General features: G+C 42.7%; 1 protein-coding gene across 4 annotated transcripts in view; it reads left to right on the forward strand.

Moving 5' to 3' along the window:
* The window catches only part of ME2 (malic enzyme 2), a 110676-nt gene that overhangs the window by 74379 nt on the left and 14454 nt on the right, over nucleotides 1–21843 (forward strand). For all 4 annotated transcript variants that reach the window (XM_085629775.1, XM_085629784.1, XM_085629803.1 and 1 more), the window contains exons 8-10: nucleotides 116–225; nucleotides 327–424; nucleotides 8438–8551. In XM_085629775.1, coding sequence (XP_085485901.1) covers nucleotides 116–225; nucleotides 327–424; nucleotides 8438–8551 — 322 coding nt within the window. The remainder of the gene's footprint in view (nucleotides 1–115; nucleotides 226–326; nucleotides 425–8437; nucleotides 8552–21843) is intronic.

Raw genomic sequence — 21843 nt, forward strand, 5'->3', positions numbered from 1 at the left:
CAACAAACGTTTGGCGGAAAAGGATCTATCTAAATTTGCATGTGTCCTCTTCAGGTTTTTTGCATGTCATTAAGTTTTTTTGGGTTTCAAATATGGTGTTTCCTTTGTTTTATAGGTATGGCCAAAACACTCTGATCCAGTTTGAAGACTTTGGAAACCATAATGCTTTCAGGTTTTTAAGAAAGTACAGAGAGAAATATTGCACCTTCAATGATGATATTCAAGGCAAAATTACAACTTTCTTAATTAACAATTATTGCAGATGAAACTTGGGATCTTTTATAAAAAAAAAATGCTAAATTTACAGTTATTGCTTTCATTTACAGGAACGGCATCTGTGGCTTTAGCAGGTCTTCTAGCAGCGCAAAAGGTTATCGGCAAACCCATCACAGAACATAATGTGCTGTTTTTTGGAGCAGGAGAGGTGAGTGTTATAGAGTCCAAGTACTAAACCTGGTATTAAAGCGGACTGCCTATGTATCTACCTTACATAAATAAGACCGGACCCGTTGTCCTTGCCAGCACCTGTTTGCTACTGTGTTTTAGTCTGATGTGGCCTGTGGGAATACACCTCAAATCAGAAAATCTATCTAATCTGTTAAATCTGTTAAAGTTTAGGAAGGACCTTAAAACCTGGATTTTCCCAAATGTATAGACTGTAGCATGGATGTCTGATGAATCCTATCCCCAGAGATACATTTTAGTAATTGCGATGTCATGTTTTTCAGAATACTAGCGCCAAGACACCTTTGGGTACAAGCACACTCTATAAACCATATATAAAATACAGACTTTCTCAAACATGAGTTAATCAAGTAGTAATTTGTTTTTTTTTTTTTTTTTTTTTTTAGTCCTCATTTGGAAGTAGCATGCTCCAAGAAAAAGAAACAAGAAAAGCGAATCTCTAACCCAAGTTGGAGTCTGAAGGAATACACCTGTAATTACCGGCTTAAGGGCACCCCTCCGAAAAACCGAACCTTCAGCTCCTTATGTGGGTTTGCGTCTTTGTCTTGAGTCTACATTGGCCCATAATGCACGTTGCCCATATAAAGAGGCCTGCTCAGCCCATACGCCTGGGCTTTACCTTGGGCATACTGGGTAATCATCGGACCGAGAAAAAAAAAAAAAAAAGAGGGAAGATCAACAAGCTAAACAATTTAGACTCACTTCTCTTTCGAGTCTCCTCACCCCCTTCCCTTTCCCCTTAAGTGTACCTGGTCCCTAACTCTACCGAGTTATCCCATATTTCCCACATTCTGGCTTTTTTCTTATGAGTCCCTACTTGGTCTAACATAGCTATCCTTTGAATGGAATGTACCCAACCTACTTCCGTGGGAGAAGATGGAAGTATCCAGTTAATACATATTTCCCTTCGGGCTAGCAATATCAAAATAAAAAATAACGCTTTATGGTTTCTGGTTAATCTTCGCTCTTCAAACTCACTAGGTATTAGCCCGAAAAGAACCGAGACTATTGACAGCTTTATTTCAAAACCCATAATATTAGAAAGGGTCTTACCAATTTTATCCCAGAAGGGGGTTAAGGCCGGGCAACTCCAAAACATGTGTACCTCATTGGCCAATTCGTCTCCGCACTTGGGGCACTTCTTAATGGCTCGACTTCCCATCTTTGAGATTTTCTGAGGCGTCCAGTGCGCCTTATGCACTGTAAAGATGTGATTCTTTTTTAAAGAAGCAGCATTTACATAGGACCATAGGTAGAACATAGATACTTGCCCGATGTTTTCAAGGTCTTCATCCGGAAGATCTTTTTTCCAAATTTCCATAAAGGCAGGCTGGTCATCCTCACCACCTTGAACAAGTAGCCAGTACCAGGCAGCCACTTCTTTTTCTTTACCACTGCGAGTGCATATCTTGTGCGCCAAATTTGAGTTGCCATTCACGTCATTGCCGGCAGATCTTATCCAACTAGACAGCTGATAGTATTTAAACTTAGAAATCGACCTTCCAGTTAAAGATGATAAATGAGGCCAGGAAATTATATCGCCTTCATATAGAATTTGTCCCCAAGTGTTGATCCCCGCTCTTCTTAACGGAACTGCCAAGCTGTCCATTAAGCATTCCGGAGTACCAGGAGAATCCCAAATTGGCGCAGCTTCATTATAGTATGGGATTTTTAGCAAACGTCTTACTTGCGTCCAAATTTTTATTGCCGCGCTTAAAATCTTAAGCTTTACCTTTTTGAAAAATTTGGGGTTCCCAAATTTGAAAAGAAACTTTCCAGCTTTTTTAGAGAAATCTTTTGTAAGGGCTTTAAATAGAGGAGAGAACATACAGTCCTCTAGCATTAGTTGACGAAAATTTTTTAATTGGAATGCACACATGTATAAATAGAGATCAGGACTTGCGATTCCTCCGTACTCCTTTTTTTTCCTAAGTTTGTTTCGTGCAATCCTCGGACATTTATCAGCCCATATAAACCTTGAGAGGAGCCCCTGAACTTTCCCAAACCACTTTTTTGGGAATTCTAGAGGGATAGCGTTGAACAAAAAAGTGAATTTTGGGATTATAGACATTTTTACAATATTGGATTTACCCAAAAAAGAGAGAGAGAGCACTCTCCATGATTGTAGCTGGGAGCCTATTTCTTTAGTTGTTTTATCAAAATTAACTTTTGGTATTTTATTGATGTCTTGCACGATCTGAATTCCTAAGTATCTTATCTCTTTTTTTTCGAAGGGGCTCTCAAAATCCATGTGCCACTTCATAAGTTCTGTTTTTTGTTGATTGAGAAGATAGCCCGAGACCTTTCCGAAGTTCTCTAATTCCTGCCATATCCCTCCGTATGATTTTTCCAGATTGCCGGTGAATATAATTAAGTCGTCCGCATACAGACCCAATCTTTTTTCCCACCCATTACAGTTGAAGGGAATGATGTTCTGAGATAATCTTAGATTGTGGGCTAGCGGTTCGATATACATATTAAAGAGCAACGGAGTATTATCACCATTAAAAAAAGATGCATTAAATAACTGAAGGAGAACTGGGGCTAATTCATCTTTAAGTAAATTATAAATCTCATTGGGGATAGAATCGGGGCCAGCAGCTTTTCCTTTTTTTAGGGAGTTTATTACTTGCACTATCTCGTCTAATACTACTGGAGCATTTAAAAAATCGTTATCTTCTTGTTGAAGTAGTGGGAGGTCTAGGCCCCTCAAGTAATCCTCCATGGCTCCCACATCCAGGTTGCCCTCCCCTCCATATAGACATTCAAAAAAATGAACAAAGGATTCCTCAATTTCTGCTTCTTCTGTGACTATGAGCCCGTTTTTATGGGAACGTATATCTTTTATCATGATTCTCGTTTGGTCTGGAACATTTTATTCATCTCTATCCTAATCAAAACACTGAAAAGTACAATTTAGTTTGTAGTCAAGAATGAGGAATTTGGATATAGAAATAATGACTTGGAACGTAAATGGTTTAAGGGTACCCAGAAGGAGAAACAAAATATTGGAATATTTAAGATTGTCGGAGTGTAAGATCTTTCTTCTACAAGAATCCCACCTACTGAGGGAAGAATGGGAGATAATCATAAAGCAGCACAGGTGGATCGAACACTGCATATGTACAAACCAACCTTACACTTCTAAAGGCTGCGCAATTTTAATTAAAAAATTAGCATCGGCAGCGCTGATAGAAAGTGTGGTGGATCCTGTAGGCAGATGGGCGGTCGCAAAAATAAAAATAAAGGGTCATGGAATGTCGCTGGCAAGTTACTATGGCCCCAATTGGGACGATCCGAACCCCCTTCTCTCATTGATACCCCATTTATTAGAAGTAGATGATGACATAATCTTAGGAGGGGACTTTAACTTGGTCTTAAATCCAGGCAGAGATTCGACCTCCTCCAGAGCCATATCTTCCACAGCGAAAATGAGAAGAGCTGTAAGACAATTAATGGTGGATATAAACCTAATAGACATATGGAGCGAGATGCTGGCTAAATCCAAAACGAAAGGTAGTAAATTCACTTTCCATAACAAAAAATGCGGTCATAGATCAAGGATTGATTTTTTCTTAGTTAGTACATTCTTTTTTCGCAATACGGTCCTAGTATCACACGCCCCCCAACACCTGTCAGATCACTCTGCAGTCATGATTAAAGCAGTTTTATGTAAGACTCAGTCATCTCGAAGGTGCACCATAAATAGAACATTACTGTTGGAACAATCTATTATTCAAAAACTAAAAGTAGAAACCAACGAATTTTTTGAAAATAATTTAGATTCTGCAGCAATTCAATCAGTGTGGGATGCATATAAAGCTTTCTTGAGGGGGGTTTTATTAAGCATTAATTGCAACCAAGCCAAGAAACAAAAAGAGATATCAGGAAAGTTAGAAACTGAGCTACAAAAACTGTATGAAATCCTGGAATTGGATGAAGATAATGAGAATATCTTAAACAGCATAAAACTAACTAAGTCTAAATTGAATAATCATCTAGAAGCTATATTAAAAAAAAAATGGGAGGCCAGCAAATTAGCTCACCACGAATATGGGGAAGGCTGTGGCAAGCTTCTGGCTTGGAAAACAAAAACAGACCAAACGAGAAACATGATAAAAGATATACGTTCCCAGTAATTTGTTATTACTATAAATGATGGTTAGTAACAGAGTTAACAAGTGTAGGAGAGTAGGATCTACACTTATGTTGCCCCCACTTTGTTTCTGATGTTAACGCTGGTTTCTGGCTGGGTCCCTGCTAATCAGAGCCCCAGTCTCTCTTAACAACTTGGAGTGCATATTAGATGCACTAGTGATTGGATACTGTGGTACCTTATGAGCCCCTAGTATATGGTACCTTAGGTACCAAGGGCATAGGTACTTCACAGGCCTGCCAGGGGCTGAAGCATGTATTATGCCACCCCTGGGAAGCAGACTAAATCTGACACCACAGGCCTGCTACTGCAGCCTGGGTGAGGTAGTGTTAGCACTCCTCACTGGGGTATAGGTTTCCTATATCAGTCACCCCTAAGGCAGGCCCTATCAATCCTGAGGGCAGGGTGCTTGGTTTACAATGTGAGGGGGTGCCTCTGCATGAGCAGGGCCCCTCTGCAGCTGGCAGAGTCTATTCTCTGTGGCTGTTTGTGGATGCGGTTAAATCATATACTCTTAAGTGCATTATAACTTAGCGGTAAATGCTAACTTTGGAATGACTGCATCAAAACATGCCGTGTTTGGTGTCAAACAACTTGGAATCATACCCTCACATCAGTCCATCATGTGGGAGTATGATCCCACCCTTCTAGAGGGGAAGACATGTACCTACTGTGGAAACACGGTAGAAATCTGAAAAAGCCCTGGTATCACAAAATGGATGCCACCAGCACAGACACTGGGCTGCCCTCCTGCTGCTGACTGAAACTCACAGTGGAGGAGGCCCAACAATAGGCATCCTGTCACAGGGAGGTGTAACCACCTTCCAGACAGGATTTAGTGTAATGGGGCTGGGTGGAGGCACTCTTAGAGTGCTTTGAAGTCCTGCCCTGGGAGAGCAGTAGGCTCCTCTGTGCATATGCCAGCTAAAAACCGGTTCAGGGGCTACCTGCCCCTGCTCTGGCGCGAAACTGGACAAAGGGAAGTGGGTGTAACCACCCACTCCCCTGACCCTCCCAGAGGAGTGGTCATAGAGCTAGTCCCTCCCTTTCCTTTAGTATAAGTTAGGGAACCCTTGCCATTGCCTTGCCATTGCAAGTTAGATATCCCTGGACGACGCTCTACAAGAAGAATCCTGGACCTTCGACGTTCCACTACCTTTGGAAGACTGAAGAATCTCCCTTGGAGTCAAGGAGTGACTTCCCTGCTTGGCAGGCTCCAAAAACTTGAATAAACGGTCGCAAACTTTCCCGCTCCCGCTGGAGTTCGAAGTCCCTGCAGCCCCGGAAGTGGATTTCCTGACTTCTCGACGGCCATTGTGAGTCCCCAGCAGAACTGAGGCGAGTGGACCCCACGAGTGACAAGGAACAGCAATACCCGGGTACTGTGCACTATTGTCGAGTGCAACCCATTCACGACATTCTATGAACGTGTGCATTGGACCACATGTGTTCCAACCCTCCAGCAGGATTTCCTTTGAAAATCAGAGACCTACCTCGTCCCGAGTGACTGTGGGCTCCTGCGAAGCGAATCCTCACAAGGTGTCTTCGCGATCCCTTGCCTGCTGACTTGTGGGTCCCCTGAAGACTTTCTCATCAAACCAAAGGGCTCCCCTGGTTGCTCCAGGCCTGCTCTGACTTAACCTCGCTGGGTGAGTCCCTCAGACCTTGCTGGTCTGCACCGCTGACTTTCTTCAATTTCCACGAGACTTGCTGTTGGCAAGGCTTGTTGGCTCCAATCTGGTTGCCGACACCTCAGTAAGCTGCAGACTTTGTGGGACACTCCGGATCTAGCTCCTGGTTGTTGTCAACGCCTCCTGGACCTCGTGGCTGAAGAGTCAAAACACCCTTGATCACCTCAAATCACCCGACATCCGTGGGCATCCATCTTCCTGGCCCCGGGTCACTGGGAAATGACTATGAACACTGTCCCTTCTGCTTTCAGGTCTTATTCATCTTGAATCCAGCCTTGGATTCCACCAGACACTTACCTTGTAAGTGGCTTGATTATAGACTCTCTAGAAGTACCCTAAAACTTTAAAAATCCAACCGCGACTTGCTCCATTGAAATCAATAGGGAACCCGCGGCTGTGTTCTCGCACTGCACGCGTCTCCCGGGGGTCCTTTACTTACGTGCCTTGGGTGGATTAGTGAAGCCCCTGCGATTCTACAGGCCCTAGGCCTTGTCCTCTTGCCAATCGACTTTCCTAAACCTCTTTTTTAGTATATGGTCTGGTACGCCCCTAGGGTCCCAGCCATATTTGTGCTTAGCTTATTGTGAAACGTTGATATTTGCATATGTTCCTGACTTCTAATCTCAAAGAGATTAGTAGAGTGTTTCTAGTAATAAATACATATATATTTGATAAATATATACCTGTGTGGTGTCCTTTCATTTGGTAATTCAAGAGATTATAAGGTAAAACAAGCTGCTTTACATTCCTCTGAGACTTAGCCTGAAGGCAGCTCTCCACAGCTACCACTAGGATAGCCTTCTTTAAAAGGTTGTCTTAAACCTATCTACCATAAGAGTCGAATTGGACTGGTGCAAGGTGGCCACTATAGCTAGTGACCAGCATATGCCAAGCCAACTTCTCACAACAAGAAAGAGGATTTCTCTTGGCTCGCCCATCAGCATTCCTTTCCTGAGTAACATTTTCTGTTGAATGATTTGAAAGTAGAAAATATATATATCACTAGTAAAAACACACACGCTTTGTCTTTCTCTGGGTAAATACAAAGCCCACAAAATGTGTAGAGCAGCACTAGAACGGCTATGAAAACTATACTAGGAAAAATGACAGGCTAGCTTTTATATAAACTGTGGGCTACTGTAAAAACTAGAACACTTTAACAGCTACAATAATTGTCCACCGTGGTGTATGTATTTATGTCTCTGAATGTTTATATAAACGTTAAATTCGGTCGGATCCCTATTGGGTCTATTGAAGGAGCAGCAGCAGACAGAGCGTCACATGATGAAAGGCGTGTCTCCTTTGAAAATGATGCAATACACGTAGTCCCAACAATCTAGGAGATCTTCTTAGAAACCTACAAATGTTCTTGAAAAACCTTTTTAGAAGAGGGATTATGGACAAGAAAGGAGATACTCTCCCTTGTACAGCAATTGAATAATATATGATTTGCATTTAAATGGTTTTAAAGGGTTTCCGCAAAGTATATGCTGTGATGTGCTTGTTATTGAATTTTGATTACATTTCGAAGAAACCTTTTAGAGAAATAAAATTTCAATGGACACATAAGGTAGAGAGTTGCTTGGCAGTGGATAATTAATCCATGGTCAGAAAATAAATAAAGTGATTGAATGTGCTGTTTAGTGTAATACTAGTTTTAGAGTAGCCTGGTGGTTGTGGATTGTGGTACTAGCAGGTACACATGAAACCAGATCCTTGTTGTGTCATTTTACATCCCCACTTGAAGTGATAAGAGAGGAGAAGAGTGTGCTGGACATTTTAAGTGTGAAAGACAGACATGCACATTGACTTGTTCGCAGCATGAGTGTTGCTTCACCTTGTCTCAGGAGGTGTGAGGAGGCAATGTGGTGGGTGTGGTACCCTAGATTTTAAAATGTCAGGACAGAATTCCTGTCTCGTCTTTGTTATTCACCTTCAACTACTTTGGTCGTTGTACATTTATTGACAGCAGATTTCACTTTTGAATCTATGAGGGTAAGTGGGAGGTACATTTTTAAAAATGGCAGCACAGCAGAAAGAAGAGATTTTCAGGAAGTTATCTCTTATTTTTGTAGTGTTCTTGCTGCAGCCCACTAAAAAATGAAATGTGCTTTTTTCACCACAGGCTGCTCTTGGAATCGCAAACCTTATAGTTATGTCCATGATGGAAAAGGGTTTGTCTGTAGAAGAGGCACGCAAGAAAATATGGATGTTCGATAAATATGGCTTGTTGGTTCAGGTAAAATTTCTTGAGCTACTCTAGAATTGTTCACGTTATTATTTTAATTGATGCTAAATGCTGTTGGTATTTGTTAATTATCAAATGTCTGTAAAGAAAAAGGCAGTAGTCTTCCACACAGCTTCTTTATCCCCAAAGTCTAGTGACCTTACTTTTTCACACAACTGCTCTCATCAAATGCTCTAACCCGCATCCTACGTGCGTCTCTCGCCCTGCCTGGCACAACCTTGATTTGCTGTTTTATCTTATGACCAAGACAGATTGTCAGAGAGCGGCTGTCATAATATTCTTATGAGGGCCACATGGTGAACCCCTTTAATGGTGTTTTTAAGTCTACCTTGGGTCTGTGTTCATAATCTACTTCTGCGCACTCTTCGCATTTCTGTGAATTATCTTTATTTCTGTGAATTATCTTTATTTCTGGCATATGAAACTAAAGTCTGGATTTAATACATGCACATACGTTGTAGGGTTCTTGTGCACATCCTTTCAGTTCATGCTACATGTATAATTCACAGACATTCATTCACTAGAATGGTCCATCTCAAAGATGCCCAGTGGTTCAGGATCCGTGTTGGACTTGCAGAGTACAAACGGGGATGCTTTACTTGGGATGAAGAGGAACAGGATATATACAATACTGCCAGAAGCAAGGGTATGCTTTGCCTTCTCGATGATCTGGTATATTGGCAGTTCTCAGTCTGTGATATCCACCCACATGTTCCCCTTCGGCATCTGGTTTGCGACACAGACTCTCTGTTCACTGCCTTTTCTATGCCGACCCGCCTGACCTTACGCTGTAACAGTCTTATCTAGTTCTCAGCTCAGAGTCTGTACTTGCCTCCTCCAGGCTTGGTTGCAGTGCTCACTTCTGTCTCTGTATGAGACATGGAGCTTCTTGGCGGCACCATCTTTCCTCACTTCCCAGCAGTGGCATAGGCTCAGCTGTTCAAAATGCCTCCACCAATGCACCGGCCCATTCCTTTCCACGCCACTGAAGTGCTTTGGTGTTGGGGGCAGTTTCCTCTCTGGTTTTTCCGCATTATTTCCTTCCCCATCAGGCAGTCGCACTGCCACACTGTTGCTCCTAGGCTGGCTGGCGGATCCTACTCTGGTTCCTACCTGATGGGGGTACTTGACTGGATCCTCACACGCTCTGCTTTTTTTCCTGACCGCCCCAGTGAGGTAGGAGAAAAAATCTAAATAAAATCTAAATCCCATATTTGTAAAGCATGACTTCTCACCTCTAAGGGTGCCCAGGAGCTGGAGGGGGTTATCGGGGAGATTAAGTGAGATATTGCCTAGAGTCACATGATGCTGCCGCCAGCACTGGGGATCGAACCCCGAGCCCCGTGCTCCGGAGTCAGTCACTGTGGCCACTGCGCCACACCTCAAAGGAAAAGTACTTTGTATCTTAGTTTAACTCTTTCTGATAGTCTGCAAAGAGAGTGTAAATCTTTTTGTTCCATGTGTCAGAAGCTTTCAGAAATAGTTCCTCAGATAAGTGGGTGCGCCAGGTTCAGTCTCATAATCAATGGCAGTGAGCTACTTAGTCCTATTTCACGCCTTTGTTCAAACGCTTACTTGAACTGCAGGATTTTTGTACATTTTCTGAAAACTGGTGGATGGGTTCTGCTATTAAGGATGACTGGTAGCAGAACAGAGCCTAATGCTCCTTAGGTTTGCTGCCCGAAGGGTGGTTGAAGAATTACAGCATATTTGACTAAACTAAGATGTTTGGACTACAGCTGGCGAAGGAGACCGTTTCTGATTGCAAATCAGTATGTTCACATGTAGTCTTGTATATAGTAGAAAGGACATTGAATTTAATCATAGATTACACTGAGAGTTAAAGAAGAACGTTTAAGGCTGGGTTAGCTTGCTGGTCTGTTTTAAGTAAGGCTCACTCTGGCTACATAGGTGTGACCTTGCTGTCAGTCCTGTGTTTTGGGAGACCTGTGTACATTTCATGGCAGTAGCCTTCGACTATTACCATGGTTTTCAAGATTTCAACTCAATGATTGAAAGCTAGGGTCTCCGACTACTTGTGAAGGGGGAAATGTATGGTCTACCTCCATATAGAATTACAAATGATTTCCTTATCGTGTTTAGACAGTGGCTCAGATGAATAGGGCCATTTATGCTGTAATGCCACCCAAAACCATTGTCTCCATTTTAGCACAATTAAGATGAGACTTTTCTCCATTACTCCTAATTACAATAGGTTAGTGGTGTTGGTGTGGCCTTTGTACATGCTGGACCCAGGACAAATATTTGCTATGTATTTTCTCTTTAAGCTGTTTAATAACTATTTCTACCATAACCCTTCAAGCTTCAAAATCTTTATTTGGTTCAGTCCTCATTTCACATCATCATAATCACAATTTGCATTGGTTAAAACACAACCAGTTAATGCAAAGTCATAAAACATTCTAAAAAGAAATCTTAAAATGCCAGAGCAATCATCTTCATTTGTGGAGGCCTGCATACAAGTTAAAGCCATCATGCTAGAAGATTTGTCAATGTATGTTAAGAACAGAAGGTGTGAAAAGGCTTCTTACAATGTTTATGGCTTGACAAATTAAAACCATATGGCAAACAGGGCAGGTATATTTAGCTAAGAGACGTGCCTTCCAATGATCCACTATTGGTGCAAAATAAAAGACGATTGAATCTCAGCACCATAATTATAGTTCGAGTCCTAAGACAAATTGATAATTAATTTGACGACTACTGGTTGGTCAGTGTCTGCTATGGATTTACTGAGGAGTGTGATTTCTCTATACAAGTCACTGAAAATAATTTGTTTATTTGTGAGGGTCTGCCGTATGCAGCAATACTAGCATCCAGCTGTGAGATGAGGGTCGGATCTGGTATATTTCAGAAAACAATCTTTAAGGCCTCTAGTGTGAATTTCTATCCTTTTGTTTATTACTGTACTTCAATACTTTCTGATGACTAAAGTTAAAATCTGGGGCAGCTCCTCTGTAATGGGCAAGGAGCATCGTCCCACTGAGTGAGTCATCTGAAAATAAAATAATAATATAACACAATTTTTTTTTCCCCGACTGACTAAGCCAGGGATCTTGGGCGGGGTCGGGCATGGCAGTGAGGAGAGGGAACTGTGCACTGTAACCTGCATGTGTCAGTTTGACCAGCGGTCTTGTTCCTGCCAAACAGACATGCGCACTTGGGTTTCTCCAACCCGGTTGCGTTGCACAGCCATGTAAGGAGAAACGCCACAGGCACTAAGGCACTCTGTGAGCGGCAAAGGAGGCCACTCGGAACAATCCTGGCACTGCTCTCATCCTATGAGAGCCGCATCTGGATTGGTGGGGAGCCTGTGCTTGTGTCCCAGAGACTGCTGGGACACCATCAGGAGGACCGACGCATCGGCGGTAGGACAGGTATGTTTTTTAATTTGTTTTTATTCTATCTCCCTTAGCCCCCCTTTCCCCCCCCCCCCCCCCCCCCTCCACACTGGAGTTTTGTGGCATCCGCCACTGGTTAAAATAGTGCACTGATAATTACTCAGTACTGCTCCACTGCTATGATCGGAAGAAAAAAGTCCGGCCCGCCTATATCAAGATACACAGGATACAATAAAGTCATCTCAATAAAGGCTTTGTGGCTGTTTTAGTTGTTTATTCCAAGGAATAAGCATGGTTTCTTCAACAGGATGTTCTCCAATTTCCATCTGGAAGAATAAGCCCTTGAAGTAACTTTGCAGTGTAGCTAATGGAGAAATGGTTTGATGTGGTAAAAGAAGTAAATTGTGCAGAGGCAGCTAATGTCACAGGTTCAAATGATATTCTTGTCCAACCACAGCAGCAACAATGCACCAGACCATACCTGTTAATTTATTTAATGTTTTATATAGCGCTGTTCTACCCATGATAGGTGTAAGTGCACTTAAGATAGAAACAACCCGGGCTAGCTGTCGCTCTGCTCATTTTCAAGCACACACTCGTGCTTGTGGCGGCATCCACCTTGCGGGAGCGAGCAGCGGCGCGCCACAAGCACGAGTGCAGTGCTCGAAAGTGAAGACTGCGCACGCACGCACCACTCCCAAAAACAGCTGCCGCGTGTTTTTTTTTGGGGGGGGGGTTTGTGCCGGGTGCGGCATGTGACAAGCGCTTGTTATAACACGGCGGCCGTCGTTGCCTTCTTCTAAATCTTTGACATTATTCTTGACCAGGCGCTTTTACTTCAAACCTACAGACTTAAGCCAGTAACTGGAACTTTTAACCACTGAGTCTAGCACCATACAATAAAGCACTCCAGTGACGTCATTCACTCGCTGCAGGGCACTTCTATCATTACTGCTCCTTTGTGATAGGAACACATTACAGAATGTCGTACATGATTTACAGCTGTGCACAGAACATGCATTTCTATATTACAAATTTAAAGCGATAAACTATTTTCGACTTTTGATTTTTTAATGTATCACGAGGTCTGCCACTTAGTTCTGAGGTGCCAATAAACGCTGTACTTCACGGACTCAGTGCAAGCTCACAAACAGGACAGGCCTTTAATATGTGCGAGCTGGTCCTACGCCCAGGGCGCCGACCTCTAGAGGGGCGCAGGAGCTGCCTCAAACAGTCTCCCTCTGACCTGATTGAACAGAAAGGGTGTTTAAACACAGGTTCTGAAGGCTACTGGCATCCATGTCCGCATTTTGTCCGTTTTTTTAATTCAAGGTGCTTGTTAACTTCTACCCCTCCTTACGGCCTCGCCTTCTTTGTTCTCCACCTAAACTTTCGACACAAGGATAATTAAAGAAGAGACAGGAGGTGGCACCAAATGCTGTTCCGCCCACGGCGCTCTCTAAGCAAAGGACAGATCTGCTCACAACCAACAAATCTGTAATTTAATCTCCAGTTTTAAAATCCTGAGAGTATAAATTTGAAAACTCGAATATCGCCGTATTCTATTCATATAAACAGAAGCATATTGCAAAGAACATAATGGAGTTTGCACCTTCACATCGGTATTCGATTGTGTTTCCCTGGCTGCTCTCCCTGCCTCTAAGTGGCCGCTATCTAAAACAGATCGAATTCCACCAAGGGTTAAAAAAAAAACACAAATCTCTGGCCACGCCATCTGCAATCAGAGGCATCTGCTGTCTTCAGAACACAAGTCTTAAAAAAAGAATTGGAGGGACTAACAAAGTTATGCACATTGCAAGTGACATCATGGTGTGTGACATCACAGTGCGTCATCACCGCATCACAGGAAGTCACAACCCAGGACCTCACAGGAAGTGATATCACAAGAAGTGACATCAGATCTTAACACTTTAGAGTCGTTTAGCAGGTATATCATGAGTACATTTGAGCGCATTATGAGATTTAACAAATTAGATTTTGCATCTGGGTTGTGCCAAAAAAAGTGACGCAATCCTGAAGGAAAATCTGGACCTAAAATTATGCATTTTAAAAAAAAACTCTGCATCAAAGAAATTGGCAACAAAGAGAAAGGTACCAGTGAATCTATTCTGCTTAACTAGTTGCACAGTCTGCGTTCCAAAATATCTTATGGTGTTAAGGCACCTGCTGCAAAGATGTTTGTGTAGCAGTAATTCTCAGGGAACAATAATAATGGTAAGATAACCTTGGAGGGTAATGTATTTGCTGGAGAGACCTATGTTTTCTCTAGTCTCAGTTTTGAATCAAAGTAGCGCAGAGGGTTAATGTGACTCCTGCAAAAAGCATCATCTAACATGCAGATGACAGATTTCTATTTTATGTAGCTAGGTAAGTGAGTTACCGCTTTTAACAAAATGATACTTAAGTTACTCACAGTTCATAAATTGTAATCCTTCTAATATAGCAAAGCAAGCTATGAAGGACATGTGACTCCTACACCTTGTGACCCATTTCTGGTGTTCTGTATCTATTCATGTACTACAGCATCAGGCTGCACACAGAGGTTTCAGATGAACAGCTATACACATGGGACTGTGCGACAGAAGTGCAGCACCGACGGGCAGGCTAGTTCCATACTAGAGATGGCAGCATACGTGCATACACGCAATTAAACAGTTGGATTGATTCACTAATAAGGTGCAAATGTCCACATGGTTCCAATATGGACAATTTCATATACTGTATGCAGTGGGCCTAGATGTGTGTGTTTCAAGGCCTCATACTGGCATGCCAAAGATGGGTGCACACTGGATAACTCGCACAGAAAACGCCAGGATACAGGCCTGTCTGAGACAAGGGGCCTGCGCTCCTGTCCGTGGTGCGTCTGGATTGGTGACTGGAATAAGGAGCATACTCATACAGCCTTTCTTTGTGACCCTAACACCCAAACAACTGTTGCACAAAAGTGTTTTAAATTGTGGCAGGTATTGGATTGGTGCCCAAACTTCACTCCACTCTGTGACGCCACCAGTCAAGTGCCAGCCGTACCCCGTTCCACATTTGCAACACCAGATCACAGGCTTGGAAAAGCTTCGGCTGCCAGTCTTTTGGCTTTGCACTTGTATTGTTTTTGTCATGGTTTTTGTAAAACTTTGTTGGGGGAACTGCTGGACCCTCACCAATATTAAAACAAGCTTTGGCATAGCCAATAGGTCTTGCCTTTGGGACATAAGTGTTTAGCCATGCAACAGTTGATGTTGCCTCAAGGATATTGTGCTGCATAATTAAATACTTATAAGTTCCCAAACGCGAGACCTATTGGCTATGCCAATGCTTGTTTCTCTTTACACTTAAACTGTGAAACAACAGTGAAACTCAATGGCGGCACACCTCGAAAATAAGGAATGAAGTATTGAACATGAGAACATGGAAAGAAAGTAGGCAAGATTAGTAGTTTTGGAGAAGCTTGTAAGAAGCCTAGTTTCATATAAATCTAGGGAGTTCTAGGAATTATAATAAAAGACTATTTGAAGAGGATCACAGAGGTGCTTAGGGTCTTCAAAGAGCGAGTTCCATAGCTTAGTTGCTGCATCCTGTTATTGATGCTAAAGAAACATTCTTAAACTAATGAAGCTAAAGGTTGAGAACCTGACCAAGGTACTCTGAAAACTTAAAATATCCAATGGGAAATAAGCTATTGAAATACCTATATTTCTTAAACAAATGTGTATGGCACAAGCTATACTTTGATACAATAATTGATGCCAAAGTCCTATTCATATAAACGATGTAATTAAGTCATATAATCATGAAAAATTCTAAAACATTATGCTTATTTTGCTATTGAACATCAAATAAAGTGGGTGTACGTTGAGCACAGATAATACAAGATATAAGTTCAAACAATAATTCAGCAAATGCAAAGCTAGGCCTGAACATGCCTTAAGGGCAACCATCAGTTCTCGAAAGAATTCAGGTTCAATTCCTTCTGATGGTATAAGACAGATGGTATTATACATTTGATTCTGTTCACATGGCCAAATTAACCTGTTCTGTAAAAATGGAGCCGATTATGAATTGTGATATATGTGGCGATGTTGTCAGCAAATTTTGACTGAACTATATAAATTGGTGAACCATTGCTGCGACATCCCCCCCTATTTGGGCTGTCCTGCTATGGACGTGCATGTTTTATTTGTTACTCCCCATATCAGTGGGTATGTAATAAAAGCCACTGACACCGGAATCCAGGTGAGGCTGTTTATTCGATACAACCACCAACAGGTAACAGATGTTCACAGCAGCGCATCCAGGGCCAGAATGCCTCACAACAATCCATTGAAGAAGAGACATTCTAACATTCCACAGCTCAGCTCAAACTGGTCAATTACAACACATCCCCTTTACAAAATCAATGAGGATTTGAAATAAACAAGAGGTAAAAATACAATGGCACAAGGCATGGAAAATACAGAGAAACTAGATAGAAGTACAGAACATTGTTATTATGTATTAGCTTAAACAATAGAGAAATAAAAGGAGAAAATGAAACATGTTCATTAAAAATTAAGAACACATCTAGTACAAAATGTAATCATTAAATTTCACAGGAGGCCGCCTGTGCCTGTCCGAACAACCAGTGTTATCATTCCCCTCTACACAACCAGGATTAGGGGTAGCAGCAGTGCGGTGAGATGTCTCAGTGAATTTGACAAGCCTAGACATACTCCATGTACAGCCATTGTCTAGGACCACAAAATTCTTCTTAATAGCAATGATGGTAAATGGGCCAAGGAAATTAGACGTACATTTGTGACCATGTTTAACTCTTTTTACCAAAACACAGTCACCCAGACTCCACTTCTTTACTCTGACAGACATTTTATCATCACACCGCAGTTTGTATCTCTGCTGGTAATCTGCCAACTTGATCTTTCTTAAATCATCAGACACAAACCTCTCCCTCAGAATGGGAAGCCACACTGGATTAAGCTTGGAGCTGGCCACCCTACCTTGTAAGGCTTCAAAAGGAGATTTTTTGAGAAATGGCATTGGGAACAGTGTGGTGTGCCCACCAGGTTTCCCTCAACACACTGCTGAAGGAAATCCTGGAATCTAATGCCTGCTGAGCACAACTCTTGACAACCCTATTCATCCTTTCTGTGAGACCATTGGCTTGTGGGGAATATAAGGCTGTCTTTTGATGAACAGTCCCTAGATCTTCAAGAAATGCATTCATCTCATGGGAGGTGAACTGCACCCCATTGTCCGTAACTAAGTATTTAGGAATTCCGTCCGATACAAACACATCCTTCAAGAATTCGATCACAGACCTAGAGTTAACAGCACTCATGCATTTAGAGATCATACATTTAGAGGTATAATCTCCTTGGAGGACAACATATCTCTCATGAGAAGGCATCAACTCAAATGGACCAATTATGTCTAACCCCAACTTGGTCCAAACAACATCCGGGACCTCAACGGGGGAGAGAGGAGTATGACTTGTGGTATGAGACTTGTCATTAATGGCACACAGATAGCAATCCTTGACTACCTTCTCTATCTCGATCCATTCCAGGCCACCAATATCTTTCTCCAACAGGTGCCTTGGTAAGACTCCTACCTAAATGCCCCTCATGAGCTAGATTCACCACTTTCTTCTTTGGTGCATCAGGTGGGACCACTCTGTCGCCCCTCATGAGGTATCCTTGACAAAAGGTAAGATCATCTTTCACAGCCCAAAAAGGCTTCAAATCAGAATCAAGATTTTTGTACTCCGGCCAACCCCTATTGATGACAACCTTAAGGGAGGAAAACACTCTGTCATTACTAGTATAAGTTACCCAATCTTCTCTTGATGGCGAGGATTCAGACAGCCAATTCACACACTCAAACTCCTCAACATGCTGTTCGCTGTTTAAAGGCAGACGTGATAAGCAATCAGCTGACTTATTACTTTGACCTGAAATGTATTGCACACGGAAATTAAACTCTTGTAGACCTTCGCTCCACCTTTTCAGTCTAGGGGTCATGTGGTCACTGTGATGAAACGAAAAAACTTGGAAAAGGGGGCGATGATCTGATTTAACAGTGAACGGAATTCCTCAAAGATAAAATTTGAAGTGTTGTACTGCCCAGAATACACTTAATGCCTCCCTTTCAATACAAAAGTAATTGACCCCAGCTTCTCTGAGAGCCCTAGAGGCAAAGGATACAACTTTCCCCTCTCCATCAACTGCTTGGGAAAGCATAGCCCCAAGACCCTGTAAACTGGCATCAGTAGTCAAAATCGTTGGCGTCGAAATGTCTCAAAGTTGGCATCTGACCAAGCTCTGATTTAACCAAATCAAAAGCTGCTTCACACTCAGGGGACCAGTTAAAATGCACTCCTTTCTTTAATAGGGATCTAATAGGTTCAACAACGCTAGCGAAATGTTTAACAAACTTAGAATAGAACTCGGCCATTCCTAAAAAGGACCTGACTTGTTCTTTGTCTTCAGGCGTTGGAGCCTCAATGATACACTTTGCAAGTTCCATCTTGAGCTGTATACCATCTCCTGAAATAACGTGCCCAAGATAGGTAACAGACCTTAGTCTAATGCAACATTTCTCTTTCTTAACTGGGAGTCCTCTTCCTTTTAACCTCTCTAAAACCGACCTCAAAACAAATCCATGTTCGCTCTCATCCTTACCATAAACCAAAATGTCGTCTTGAAAAAACAAGACATTTGGTAGGTCCCCCAAAGCCATTTTCATAATCCTCTGGAAGCATGCCGCCGCCGAGGCTAACCCGAAGGTCAGAAATCGGTAAGCGACCAGAGGAGTTACGAATTAAGTTAAATGCCTAGAATCCTTATGGATCATGATCTGATGGTATGCGGAAGAAAGATCCAAACCACAAAAAATGTTGGCACCCTTCAACAGACTGATAGACACGGAGATATTTGGTAAAGGCTGGCGGTCTACCCAGATCCACTCATTAAGTCCACACAAATCCTCACAGCAGTTCAACCCTCTTTGGGAGCCCAAACTACTGGAGCCAACCACATCGAGGCCTCAATCTCTTCAATCACCCCCAATTTCAGCAGCCTATCAAGCTCACACTTCAACGGTCCAATCATCAGATTTGGTACTTTACGCACCTTGTGCACACAAGGTTTAGCAGCATCCTTCAAGATGATCCGATGCTCAAAACCTTTGAGGCAACCAAGAGTGTCAGTGAACACCTCAGGAAATTCTTCGAGTACTATTCATATTGTCAATCAACATGACTTGATCTTGCGGATTTTTTGCACTTGAGTTCAAAATTATACCTAAGTCACGCTGGTGTCTCCATCCAAGTAGATTGTCTCCCCTCTTGGCCACATATACTTTCCCCACAGTTTTCCGCCCCTTGAACACATTTTTTGCAACTACATACCCAACAATGTCTATGGGAGAACCACCATAACTTATCAGGAAGATGTCCGGAGGAAGTAGTTCTACATTCTCAAGCCCAACTTTCTCATCCCATAGCTTGTTACTAATTAAAGTAAAGGGGGAACCTGAGTCAGCCATGACACTAAACTCGTTCCCATCTACAGATATGTCACACAATGGCATGCTTATTTTTTCAGAATCAACGTCCCCATTGCATTCAGAAATACTAGAGACAATTACAGTATGAACTGTTTCAGGTACGCTTTCAGTTCCACGATTCCTCTTGGAGGACTTGCAAACTCGGGCATAATGTCCCTTAATCCCACAGTTGTTACACACAGAGTATCTTGCAAAGCAATTGTGATAATCAGAGCAATGGGAATAACTACCACACCTATAACATCGTCCCCTTTGATTATCATTTGGATTTTTGTCACGAGTAGGGAAACGCTGATGTTAGAGATGATCACGTTCAGTGCGTGCTTGATTATCTCTATGGGTTGCAGTCAGAGATTGAGGATTTTTTTAAACAATCTTGTTCTTAGGATCATGTGACACTCTAGCAACATTGTCAATGAATTCCTCACCATTGTCACAATCAGACAGGGTGCGTACACCATCTTGGCCCTTCTTTGTGCCTTCACTTTGGCTTTGGCTACTATCATCACGATTCTTTCTTATCTCCTTTACCCAAGAGGAAGTATTATCAACACCTTCAACAATTGCAATGGCCTCGGTTAACGTGGGATTCTTGGAAAGGAGCTTTTCTTGTGCCCTAGAGCTGTTGGTACACCGTACAAGTTAATCTCTTACAAGGGAATCCGAAAGTTCTCCAAACTCACAGGTGCACGCCAGGGTTTTGAGACAAGCAACATAGCTCCCTACATGCTCAGTGGGACCCTGAGTTCTCGTGAAAAACCTGTGGCGCTCCAAAACCACATTGATGCGATGCCCAAAGTAGCGTTCTAGCATGGCCATAGACATTTTGTAAACGTCAGCAGGCTCACCATCGCCTATTGTTATGAGGTCAAATTCTATCATGCATATTTCTACCTTCCACACCTAAGTTATGTAACAGGATGGCTTGTTTTCTGAAAGCTGAACATTTTTCTCCCCCAATAGCCACTCTGCACGAGTCAAATAAGTTCCTCCATCTTTTCCACGGGAGAATTGGGTCTCCCTTTTCAGATAAAAATGCGGGGTGTTGAGACATGCTGGTAGATGTGGCCATAGCTCCTCACTTGATTGAGGACACAATTGTCTCAAAATGTCTAATACTTGTAACACAAACCAAAACAAACAAAATAATAATATTCTCACCGTAAATACCTTATTCTTCGAAACAGTCACGTCCTGAGAATCGCTAATTGCTTCCACCGTTAGAGATGTGCTGCGTTGAGAAACCTTCAGTTTCACAGTTAACTTTGTAATAGACCCTTCTAAAATGGCCGCCACATTGCACGTTGTGTGACCTGACACACACGTCTCGCGTCAGTATCAGCGCAGCGTGATCAGAAGAATGCAGGGAACGTCAGAGAAGCACAGAACACAGACGTCTTGCCTGGAATGCTGGGAAGCCGGCAGCAAGCACGTGGTGGCGGAAAATTTGAAGGTAAGCTAACAACTGTCACTTACTTTGGGTAGCCGCTGCGGATAGAAAACCAAAAGATTTTGTGCAAAAACATACGTTCTGGTGTGTGTGTTCCGATGTCTGGAAGCAGCATTGGTAGTCAGCTTGTCGTCAGCTAGTAATCAGCTGGTTTGGTTGAAGTAGTGGTCACCAACCACTCTAAAAAAATAAAAAAATAAAAAATCCTTCAATCGGCGCGGGTGGGTATGCAGGGGAATAGGTGGTTGCTCACTCTTGTCCCCAATCAAGAACAACTCGTCGCCAGTAATAAAAGCCACTGACACAGGAATCCAGGTGAGGCAGTTTATTCGATACAACCACCGACAGGTAACAGATGTTCACAGCAGCGCATCCAGGGCCAGCATGCCTCACAACAATCCATTGAAGAAGAGGCATTCTAACATTCCACAGCTCAGCTCGAGCTGGTCAATTACAGTGTCAGCTGGCCATTGTTTGCAGGATTGCAGCAGGTGGGGTGTACTCCTAGCCTCTCTGTGCACCACTCCCCGATTGCACCAACAGTCTCTGCCTTCCCCTCATATGCAGCTTTGTTGCTTATAGATGGCCGTTTTGGATTATCATTGTTACTTGTTGACCGTCAGGGCAAATTTTGGATTTGATAGCACGTATGTAAAGCTGCTCCATCATAAACCACTGCTCGTCCTCTGCAGATCTCCTGATATTGCAGTCGGCAGCTTATGCCTGGAGTGCAACTTCTTATGTCCTGGTGGGATCCCAAGGCTGGAATTTTGCTTTCAAGCTGGAACATCTGTGCACAATTATATTGCTGAGGCCTTGTTCCAGCAAGTGCGACACTATGAGCCTTGCTCCAGCAAGTGAGGCTTTGGGCCCTGCTCTACTAACCTACT

The sequence above is a fragment of the Triturus cristatus genome, chromosome 2_1, assembly GCF_964204655.1.
Source record: "Triturus cristatus chromosome 2_1, aTriCri1.1, whole genome shotgun sequence".
Taxonomy (NCBI): domain Eukaryota; kingdom Metazoa; phylum Chordata; class Amphibia; order Caudata; family Salamandridae; genus Triturus; species Triturus cristatus.